Raw genomic sequence first — 12,092 nt, forward strand, 5'->3', positions numbered from 1 at the left:
TCCGCAGGAGGAAGGATGGGATAAGGTACATTCCACTGGGCGAGGCGGGCAAGCACATGCAAAGTCACAGACTGGCATCTTGTCTGCAGTTCGGCTCTGCGGTTTCACACCTTTCCCTTTTCCCCACACTTTCACAAGCGTCACTCCAGGCGCGTCTTTGATGAACCCTCCGTGCTTCATGGATGGCTGTCCAACACCACAAGGCGCATGGACGTCTCCTCCTCTTCTCCCCGCGGTCCGGCTCTGAAGCTCTCCATCCACCCGAACCAGCCCGATCACTGCCGACCAAGGTTGGATGCTGGCTGCTCGTCCCTAGGCACTCTACCGTCGAGCAGGGCGGACGCTATTGGACGGGTACCTTGAATGGAAGGTCATGATACATCCCCCGCCGGCGTCCATGGGGTCCGTTTGCGTGTACCTCAAGTGGAGCCGGTGAGGTTCCTGGGGTCTTTGCGTCTTGCCTCTTCTGCTCCTCGCATGCATCATTCCCAGGCCGGGGGGGGGGGGGGCATGTCATGGATGGGAGATGGGCGCCGGCCAACCCCTCGCTCGAGGCGACTGTGCCGAGCTTGCGACAGCGGCACTCGTTCCTCGAACCAGACCCGTCCAAAAGCTCTCGACTACCACAATTACATACCATTTTCTCGTCATCTGTAGCCGGCAAACTTCCGTCCTGTCGCCTACTTCTTCCAGAACGTCAACCCTTTTCTTCCTTTCCCAACCCTTTTGTGATCAATTGTTCTTCAACTTCGACCTCTAAAGATACCCCTCCATACAAACGCTTACCACAACTGTCGTCCTGTCTCACAATTTAGCTGCGCATTCTTCTAACACGTGAAACCCGTACCTACCAGCCAGCCATCCGACCACAACCGACGACGACACAGTAAACACCATCACCAAACATCGCAAACATGGCGACTACCGAAACGATTCTCCAGGGCGTCAATGTGTTGGGTTCCATTCAGGAATCCCAGCGCAAGATCTTGACCCCCGATGCCCTCGCTTTCCTCGCCCTGCTGCACCGCTCCTTCAATGCCACTCGCAAGCAGCTGCTTGAGCGCCGCAAGCTCCGTCAGGCCGAGCTTGACCGCGGCGCCCTGCCCGACTTCCTCCCCGAGACCAAGCACATTAGAGAGAACTCCACATGGAAGGGCGCCCCTCCGGCTCCCGGTCTGGTCGACCGTAGAGTCGAGATCACCGGCCCGACCGACCGCAAGATGGTCGTCAACGCCCTGAATTCAGATGTCTGGACTTACATGGCCGATTTTGAGGGTGAGTCTCCAAACGTCGTGATCCGGTGTGACTGTCTCCTTCAAGAGCTGACGGATTTCCTTGCGTAGACTCCAGCGCGCCCACATGGGAGAACATGGTCAACGGCCAGGTCAACCTCTACGACGCCAACCGCCGCCAGGTCGACTTCAAGCAGGGCTCCAAGGAATACAAGCTGCGCACCGACCGCACCCTTCCCACGCTCATCGTCCGCCCCCGCGGCTGGCACCTCGAAGAGAAGCACGTCACTGTCGACGGCGAGCCCATCTCCGGCTCCCTCTTCGACTTTGGCCTCTATTTCTACCACAATGCCCACCAGACCCAAAAGATTGGCATCGGCCCATACTTCTACCTCCCCAAGATGGAGTCTCACCTCGAGGCCCGTCTGTGGAACGACGCCTTCAACCTCGCCCAGGACTACGTCGGCGTCCCCCGCGGCACCATTCGCGGTACCGTCCTCATCGAGACCATTCTCGCTGCCTTTGAGATGGACGAGATTATCTACGAGCTGAGAGATCACTCCTCCGGCCTCAACTGCGGTCGCTGGGATTACATCTTTAGCACCATCAAGAAGTTCAGAAACAACTCCAACTTTGTTCTGCCCGACCGCAGCGCCGTCACTATGACCGTTCCATTCATGGACGCATACGTCAGTGGATTGTCCCTTTACGATTGATACGCAGGACACTTACTTTGCAAACAGGTCAAGCTCCTCATCCAGACGTGCCACAAGAGAGGCGTCCACGCCATGGGTGGCATGGCAGCTCAGATCCCCATTAAGGATGACAAGGCCGCCAACGACAAGGCCATGGAGGGTGTGCGCGCCGACAAGCTACGCGAAGCGCGTGCCGGCCACGATGGGTTCGCTCTTTCTACTGCCTCACCTCGCCGTCGAGTCAGCCACTAACACGGAGTTGCAGAACTTGGGTTGCTCACCCTGCCCTGGCCGCCATTGCTTCTGAAATCTTCAACAAGCACATGCCCACGCCGAACCAGCTCTTCATCCGCCGTGAGGATGTTAAGATTGGCCAGAACGACCTGCTCAACATGAACGTCCCCGGCAGCATCACTGAGGAGGGCATCAAGAAGAACCTCAACATCGGCCTCGGTTACATGGAGGCTTGGATCCGTGGCGTCGGCTGCGTTCCCATCAACTACCTCATGTAAGTGAATACCCGCTCAACTACAGATCATGAGAGGAACCGAGGAACTCACAAGACGCAGGGAGGACGCCGCCACCGCCGAGGTTTCCCGCTCCCAGCTCTGGCAGTGGGTGAAGCACGGCGTCTCGACCGACAAGGGCAAGAAGGTCGATAAGGCATACGCCCTCAAGCTCCTCAAGGAGTCCGCCGACGAGCTCGCCAGCAAGGCACCCAAGGGCAACAAGTACCACCTCGCCGCGCAGTATTTTGCCGGACAGGTCACAGGCGAGGATTACGCCGACTTCCTCACCACGTACGTTTTACCCCCCCTTTGCTACACCCACCGTTTCTCGATCATCGCCCCAAACTTCTGAGGTTTCTTCCCTGTCGGCGATGACTCTTCATTGTGGCTTCCGGTGATTGCATCTACTATCGCATGTACTAACGACTTGACAGGTTGCTCTACGACGAGATCACGGCTGTGGGCAGCGCGCGCCCCGCTTCCAAGTTGTAATTGCCTCGGCACCCATCGCTTGATCGATGTCTGATGTGAAACGGGGGAGGCGAGAATGTATGCGTGATGGATTTTGAAATGATCTGATAGCTGAGAGCCACCCGACTCCGGAAAGGCAATTGGATAGTCGGGGCAAAGGATGTCTCTCGGTTGGACGGAAAGGTCTCGGGGTGAAAGCTTCGTTGGAGAATACTGAGAAAAGCTATTGAAATGGGAATTTGGAGAGAAGCTACTTTTGGTTGTATTGGTTCACGATTGTAAGAATGAATGATATTGTCAGAAACCGTTTCTTTTCTTTGACAACATGCCGCTCCTATCTGGTGGACGTAAGCCACCGCCCTCCATCGCCTACGCGGGCCAAGGTTTCCCGTCTCGAAGTTGCTCATCACCGGGATGGTCGGGGCACACCATAACTTTGGGTTGTGATTGGATATGGCACTCCACCGGTTGTCTTGCTTCTCAAAGAGTTTCCGGGCTCGGAGGCCTGTGAGGCGTAGATGTGGCCATCGTGGCGGAGGACGATGGGCCCGAGGGACTGGTGGGCGTTGCGGCACGGTGGTTCAAAAAAAACCCGGCGGAACAAGAAACGAACACACGATGAAATACACACCCCCGAGCCGATATGTTTGCTTGGCCGGTGATGAGACCCCTATCTATACACATGTGCGTTTGTGTGCGTCCTCAGACATACTGTCGGCGTCGACGCTCGTCTCGGCGTTGACTCCGGCCGGAGGGGTAGAGTGGTGACGTCTTGGACTCTTTCGGGGGCCGCTTGAGATGGGAACCCCCTCTCAAAAGATGAGGTTCAGACAAATCGTGCTTCGATGGCTATGCAGGAGTACGGTCTCACGATGCGTCGCCCACCCACAGAGAAGCGCGGGCCGCCGCCGCCCGCATGTGCGACATACACAAGGGGTGGTGGTGGTGGTGGTGGTTGTCGTTCACGCACGCGTGATGGGTTTGGTAAGAGACGAAGTGAAAGCGAGAGATATTGGTCGGGAATCACATCGTCATGGTTTCTGCTTAATTGACCTGTCACAATTCTTGCGTTCCAGAGACTCTGCAAAGTTCGGGTTCCAAGGCCAGAGAGAGTAAGACCCTCGCGCGCGGAGGAGGGTGTCGAGGGTTCATGTCGTCGGGAAAAGGTTGGAGGCCCCGTGACCAGGACGGAGCGGGCCGTCGGCAGTGAACGATGGAAGGTGGGATTGGATCGGTTTGGCCTCCGGTAGACAAATAGATGCACGACACCGAAGCCATCACCGAAGGCTGAGTTGGAGAGGGGGAGGGGAGTGGACTCGCCACCGCCGGAACGACCGGAGCGTTTTCTTTTTCCCAACGCCCACGATTGCCTCATGTACGTTACTACCGCCATTGGTTCAAAGACGAAGATGATCTTTGCAGTCCGCATCGGACTGGGCAGGTGATGGGGGGGGGGCATGGGTTGCCATATCTTGGATCGTTGTTTTGACCACTTTGGGATTGGCAAGTGTCCCCTCCGTACGGGGTCAAACTGTTGATCGGGTGACTTTGGTTCTTTTTTTCTCGGTGTTCAGTTTCTCCTACATTCACTGGCTTTGCCGCAAGTCATAGCAATGTGATGCGTCATACTGAGCGAAAGTGAGGGCAAAGGGAGTGTTTCCAGATGTCTGTGTCAAGATTCAAAATATGTTAAACATGGTTCAACTATAACTCGCACCCTACGACGGCGACAAACGTTTCTTTTCGATTGCCTCGCTTATTAGTCTGATCAGATATGATAGAAGTGATAAGCCCCCCAAAGAGGGCGCGAGACGGTTTGACGAGCCGCGACGGCGTTGGACGGCCGGGCGGAGGTTGTGTTATGATCCATCGATTGGGAATAAACCCCTCCGACGATGGTTGCACAAAGCAAGCGTTTAGCCTTTGCGGTGTTTAGATCTCGGTGTCTTTGATCTTGACGGCACAACTTGGCAAGGACAAGAAGGAAAAGAACGCCGAGAAAAAAGAAATAAGGAAAGAAGCTACTGCGTTTTGCTTTGGTCTCACCCGATTGATGTTGTTTCTGGGCCGCGACTCTCATCTTCCGTGTCGCTGGAAAAGCCTCATAGCCTAAAAGAAAGGTCAAGAGAGACCGGCACGATGTTTGTTTCCTCTTGCCTTCTCGGCGCTCTTCGGTGATTGATAGGCAGATATGCCAGAGTCACCCCTAAATGAGCCTCAACAGAACAAATGCTTCGAGGCGGCCATGTTTCTCCTCCAAAAAGGCAAGTTGCCATATCTGTCTGGATGGTCCAGGTGTCACCTCAGCGTCGCCCTCGCCGAGACAATTTTGAAGGCCCAATCTCGATTTCCCGCCAGCTGGCGAACGAGCCATGTAGTCTTGGACCTGTAGGCTATGATGGCCCGGGTAAAAGAGCGGACAAATGCGGAAAATCAGGTGGGGAATATCTCGTCCTCTACGTGTGTTTCTCTCACCTGACTGTTGCGCCTATTGAAGGACAAATCAAAGCAAGAGAGAGCGATCAAGTTATCTCAACAACGGAGGCAATGTAAACGGCATCATATTCCAATAGGCGTGAAGAGTTCGGAGGGTTCCAAAGCCCGGAACAAGTGTGTCGTGTGGAGGGCTGAAATTGACTGATGAGCACTGAACCGCGGCTGCAAGTAGGATCGCGTCGACCCCATCTGGAAAACAAGTTTCACCGGATTTGATACGGGCATGACCGGGACGGTCGACAGGAGGGAGAGGAGCCTTCTGGATACCAGGAAAATATGGTGAGCCCGAGTATGAAAGACGTGAGACTAGCGGTCTTTCTCTGCCCCAAGAATGTCATGTTAGTGTGATTGTGTTTCCCAAAAGCAATGGGGGCGTCTCAGACCTCATTTTAGCGCATTGTGCTGCACAGGTGTGTGTATCAACATTGAGGCAGTGAAGGTCGCGGTGCAGCTGTGATGCAGGGGTATCATAGCTACTTTTGCTAGCGAACTGTCGTGTTCAGAAGAACGGGATCCAGAGCTTAGTGAAAAGAAGGGATGCATCTAATGCAATTCTTCGATACTTGTTGGAGTATGTTGAGGAAGTCTCTAGCCAACCCAGTTGGACTCGTTCGAATAGCAGCAATCTTTGCAATAAGCTTTCAAGACATCAATCCGTTCGCTCTAACGTGACGAACCATCGACCTTGTCATTGCTCGTTACTGGTATTGAATAGTCAAGACCACCTGATAGGTGATCTTTCGGCGAGATCGTGGTCCGTTTTTGTTGTCGGTCATATTGCGTGAAAGGACGCGGTGGACTCTTTACTCCTATGCGCCCCCGATAAACTGTCCAGACTATCGTTGCTATTGATGTTGAGCGGAGCATGACGAGCCGCGAGGCTGCGAGAACGATTCGTATACTCAATATGCTCCGTACTTGAAGCGAGGTACAAATGCGCCCAGGTGTTCATGTACAGGACGATTATGCCCGGCCTTGGTGAATCGAGGTTCCGTCTCGCATACGCAGGGCTGACACAAAACAAGAGCATCGTCTCAGGAGACTACGGCTCGCAGGATCCATTGACAGCGCCACTTCTTTCATTCAGCGCAATTGGGAGTGCCAATGACCACCTCACATTGCTGCGAATGCGTCGGTCCGGAGCCAGAGAGAAGCATCGTTGGTTTCTTTTGAGCGTGCCAAAAGCATCTCGTGTATTTGCTCATGACATACATTGGCTGTGACATCCAAAATGGGAGGTCAAGGAAGATGTCATGAAGAATACATCTTCTTGGCTAATGATGCCTCTTTCCACTTACCAGCAGACTGATTCAGGGCGAACGCAGCTGAGGGTGTCGAACGCAAAACGGCCATGTCTTTTGTAGAACGTCGTAGTGACCATGAACAATGGATGGCGGCCCAGGACGAGAAATCGCCGACTTGGTTCTCGCTCGGGATAGCTAGCTGATGCCTGCAAGCGTATGCATACTTACAATCTCGCCGAATGTCGTGGTTTCAAGGCCATTCAGCCAGACAATCGGGAAATCCTGCAACCTGGACCCAAGGTCTAAGACATTCTGGTTAATGCAACAGAACCACGAGAAATTTACATTGGAGTGACCCGAACGAGCACACTTACCGAGCCTACGGAGCCTCGAAACCTTCGATTTTCGTATTGGTGGTTCGCACAAAAGACGTCGGTGTAGCGTCAGCGAGAGTGTCATGTGCTGTTCATTCGTACAGCTCGCCAGATACGCAGCCAAACAAAACCGGGGTTTTCTCGTAGAGAAAACGTAGCACAGTAGTTATGACCGACAAAGCGAGCAATTGCTAACAGTCGAATGACTATGGGAGGTAAGCCACTTGCTCTCTGACTGGGCAGCCCCTCTGAGCACATGTAGCTTGGGTCTAGTGTGCGTTACAGAGCAGTATTTCTGACCAAATTCGTTGTCGGTGTCGAAATCGCACTCTCTGTGCCCCAGGGCCGCCAGTGTACTAGTAGGCTTTTCCAGTCATTGCACAATATCGCCGGAACGATGATCTGGGATCGATCGACACAGAGGTAACAAAGATGATGTCGACCAAGGCACCGAGGACGTTGGAAGTCCGTTCCAAGTATCGTGTTGACCGAGCTCCAGGCTCCTAGACAGGGCCAGAGGCTTGGTTTGTTGAGAAAAACTGATGTCGTATGTGGACAAGTGCGGGCGCGGGGGAGACGGTACAGGAAAGGATGGTGTGATATGAGCGTAGCAAGGATGATCTCTTTGAAAGTGCCACTTCGCTGTCCAGCTAAACCTTGAAGATCAACTAGATGGAAGGCGGTTGGGACAAGCTTCGTGGGAGAGATGGCAAGAGAGGGTGGTTCAAAGGGAAATTAGAATAAAGGGAGGGCTGTCGAATGGTGGTGACAAGAGAGAGGCATATTGGGAGGTGGTTCGCGTGGGAGATGATGCTAGCAGGAGAGATGGTGAAGACTGAACTCCAGATCGACAAGGCTGAAAGGAGACAGGCAACTTTCGTGGTGGCGTAGCTCTTTCTGGATAGGTTAGGCTTGAGGCGTGAACACGCTGTGCTGCTTCAGGGCAGGTGTGGGCTGCAGAGGTTGGCGGCTGGCAAAGGGAAGGAACACATCTTGACGGCTGCCGCGATGATGGCTCAGAGACCGTTGGAGGGTGGCGCTGGCGTAGGTACCTTGCGTAATAGGTAGCGCGGGTAGGTAGAGTAAGGTGAGGTAGCAGGAGAGGAACATGGAGATCGACGATGACGGGAAGCAGCAAATCCGATGATGTGATGTGACCAAGAGAGAGAGGGTGGAGAGGCTATGATTCGGAGATGGGGAAGGATGGCTAAGGTGCAGTACTTTGGGATAGTTTGATTGCGATTGTCGAAACCTCGAACAGGAGGCCTGTGTGTCGTGGACCGTCTCTGAAGCGTGCCACCAAGACCCTCACTCAAACCTAACCAGACAGCCGGGACGGGCGTCGCTAGGGGGCTGAGGCAGTCGTCCCCCGGGAACTTACCTGCCTTACCTAAGGCGCTTTAGGTAAGGTAAGGTATCTTGGACCAAGGTAAGTCCCATTACTTGGCTTTGCTTGGACTTGGACTCGGGCTGGGATGGCAGGCGGCCGCTGCAAGCCATGAAGCGCGAATCAACAAGCAAACAAGCACAGGCCGTCAGGGGGCGCTCACTGGGAGCCTCGAGAGAGGAAGGGACCGGCTTCCTGGGTTGAGTGGCTTTGGCGCTTACATTGTGCCGCTGTGCGATGCCTTGCCTCTTTGGGAAGTGGAGAGGGATACAGAGTACATCAGACGAATACTATGTACATCGGCAGGTAGGTAAGCTAGTTGAGGTATCCGTAGGTGAGGTAGCACAAGGCAAAAGTAAGAAACAAAGTACAGGAGTCCAGACGCGACTGGCCTGCCTTGCTGGAGGGAGTCCTGAAATCCTGAAGCGCGGGGGGTGGTGCCGGGCTGGACCCTGAGACTCCAGTGTCATAGGTGCAGTCATGGCAGCTTACGGGGTGCCTGCCGTTGCGGGTGACTCGTTCCTTCCCAAAGGTAGGTAGGTATTCGTCGTATCCGTACCGGACCTCACCTTAGGTACGAATAGTATCCAATGCGTAAGAGGGAGGTCGAGAGTGAGGAAGGCAGGTACGACTGCCATGGGGCGACTGCCATCTGCCATGGGGCTGCTGCCACCTCCACCTTCTACCTCCACCCGTGGGCCTACCTCCCTCCATCTCCACCCAACTTCAACACCACCCGCCGATGAACACGTTCTTTTTCTTCTCCCTGCCCGTGCCTCATTGTCGGGGCCAGAACGCCTCCTGTGTTGAGTCGCCTCCGTCTTGATCGCAGATTGCCATTCATGGCTTGCCAGCCGTTGCAGCCCCGACCGAACTCTCGGATTCAAACGATTCGCTTGGATACAGTACCCCAAGCCAAACCAACAGACCCCAAAGCTTCTTCACCTCGATCCTCCAAACTGGGTCCCACGACGCATCGTCACCTCAATCAAGACCCTTTCTTTCTCTTATTCAGCACCCTTTCAACCCACCCGATCCTCTCGCATCATGTGCCAAGATCCGAGAACATGACCGCCCCCCTCTCTCTGTCGACCAGAACCCCGTCCCGGAACTGGCCAAGCGCCGCAGTAATAGCTGAAAGCTGTCACCGCCGGACCGGACCAACATCACAGCTCGCCAACCCACCGTCCTGATCAGTCGTACTCGCCGACAACTCGCAGCAAATATTGCATTTGCCCCTTCCTAGCACCACGAGAGCCCGCCCCTCGACAGACAGACAATCCAGTCGCCCGTCACCCCCAACTTGCGGAGACTCCCAACCAATCACACGCCGCCCGCCCATCTAATTTTCATCTCGGTCCCGATGCCACCCTGCCCGCGTTGCACTGGTCTGACTTGGTCTGGCCCGGCCTGCCCTTGGCCCGTCTACGGTCTTGCTAGCTCTGAAAGCCTTCCCGCTCGACCCCTGAAAAGGCCTGCCCTCTAACCACCATGGTTTGTTGCCCGCCCAAGGTGGCGCTGATCCTCCGCCTGCGAAGCCGATACGCCTCCCATGCGCCGCATCTTATTGTGCGTCTGCCGCCTGCCTGCCACCACGCCGGGTACCAATGCCTGCAACAGCAACTGACGATAGCCTCAACTTCCACCATTTCGCTCATTCATTCTCCCTGCCTTCGCTGGCGGGATGGGCATCCATCCTGCCCATGGCCCTTCCTCACCCTTGTTCTTGTCACCATCCGCCGTCACTCGTTATCCGTGTCAGGTGTCTATCCGACGCGATGGATGCCCGGATGAGGTCCCTAACATGCACATACAAACACCAAACAGGAAACATCCGGGGGGCTCGCCCGACAGGTCGGAAACGCTCCCTCAGCAATCGACACTATCCCCTGTCCGTGACAGGGCTCGGAACCACACTACGTCCGTAGCGCTGGCTGCCTACAGCTCAATGGCACCTTCCGACAGGGCCTTCCCTACCCCCTACCTTGCCTTACATGCTGCGTGTGGCGGATATCGACACCCCCGACGACGCGCCTCTGCCACGCCTCGCCCGCCCGCCTCTGCTCAACCAAGACTCCTCAAACATGGGCTTCTGTGAATACACTACTACGAGTGCTGACCTTGGGACCATGGCTTCAGAAAGACGTTTCGAAATGTCCAGATCGTCGCTATTACCAGAGGATGCTTCTCACACAATCTTTCAGCGGTCTTTAGATCTCTGTCACCTCTCGCAACGCCTGCGGTCTCAGCTCTTTCTTCCCTCTCGATTCCCCGTGACAGAACACGAGTTCCGCAATCTCCCACGCCATTCTCTTGAGGGTACGTCGACTCAAGGTCGCAACGGAGGATAAACCACCCGTCTGAGCAGAACAGCATGCAATTCTGTTTGCGTCCCAATCTCACTAGGTCCGCGTGTCATCCTATTTCACACGTATCCTCTCAAAAGGACGATACACGCATCTGGTCGACCTGGCCCGGCATTGGCACCATATATGATGTTTTGTTTCACAAGCACCATCTATGCCCTCGCAAAGCCCCATCTTGTCTCGAGGCACCGACGGCCCAGGATACGGATCGGACAATGAGGCTTGATTATGTCGTCTGTTCTGAGAAGGACGGCTCATTCTTTGGCCCATTTCCAACCGTATGTGTACCCCCAGCTCCCATCGTTGGATTCCGCAGGCGTGTTACATGCTAGGAAGAGCCACGGAGACATTCTAGCCTCACTAATCAAGCCTGATCAGCGTGGGACCTGCTGCTGTGGCTGTCTGACGAGAAACAAACCCCTGCCGCTTATGGCAAAATGGCGGGAAAGTTTTCACTGCCGTTTTGCAACCTCGATCTGCACTACGTAGCCATATGTACTGGTGGGCAGTGGTGGCTTTTTTCCTGGCTCTTGCCATGGGTGCGACGATCCCAGCACCAGCTTTCCACTTCAACGAGCACGTCCTGTCCTTCTCACGCATACATGACGGCTTGTGAAAAGCCACGATCTTGCCCCCACGTTTCAATCTCCAACGGTGTGCATGGCCAAACACATGCATCCGTGGTCAAACCCATCTTCTCGCAGAATTTCTACCACCATCAACAAAAGGTCCAACTTTAAGTAAAATAAAAAAAGGTGTAACGGCGAAGCAGCGCAGCCGTGCCGTTAACTTGACTGACACTACATACGCGTCGTTGTTTGCCCGACGTGAGCCCAAAATGGGTTACACAAGATGTGACGCCAATCCGCAATCGCGGAAAAAGACCTACTCCAGGTAACCAATTTACATGGGTAGGTCAGTCAATTTCGCAAAGCACTAAAATTGGAAACAATATAGACATATCGAGTTCATTATCGGCTGGTGATGCAGTAGCCATACTCTCCAAGCTTGAGAAGCTCGACACCATTCAATCTTGAGGTCATGTCTCCTTTACGCGCGCGACCTTAAAGGAGGGTGCCCAGAACACGCTCCCTAACGCTCGTCAAAAATTCCCAGAAGGAGGTAAGCCCATCGTCCAGTTCAGGCTTTAGGACGAGTCGGGACTAGACTATTCTGGCGGTAGTCGGGGAGGGGAGCTGGAACAAACCTGGGGAGACAGGAGTTGAGGGAGGCATGAAGAGGCACGCGGTGTCGGGGCAGCCAAGAGCGGAACGACACCACGCACATGGAACCCCGGCGTCCCTCCCGTCTGGGAGAG

The 12,092-nt window shown here is 54.7% G+C and overlaps 1 protein-coding gene across 1 annotated transcript; it reads left to right on the forward strand.

Moving 5' to 3' along the window:
• Positions 1-914: 914 nt before the first annotated feature.
• Positions 915-2,928, forward strand: ACU9 (Malate synthase, glyoxysomal; the record flags this gene model as incomplete). Its single annotated transcript, XM_053174709.1, has 6 exons — positions 915-1,275; positions 1,344-1,921; positions 1,976-2,133; positions 2,193-2,435; positions 2,497-2,727; positions 2,871-2,928. The coding sequence occupies 6 exons, from the start codon at positions 915-917 to the stop codon at positions 2,926-2,928; spliced, it is 1,629 nt and encodes a 542-aa protein (XP_053041332.1).
• Positions 2,929-12,092: the final 9,164 nt, after the last annotated feature.

Source organism: Colletotrichum chrysophilum (assembly GCF_026319265.1).
Source record: "Colletotrichum chrysophilum strain AFK26 chromosome Unknown scaffold_8, whole genome shotgun sequence".
Taxonomy (NCBI): Eukaryota; Fungi; Ascomycota; class Sordariomycetes; order Glomerellales; family Glomerellaceae; genus Colletotrichum; species Colletotrichum chrysophilum.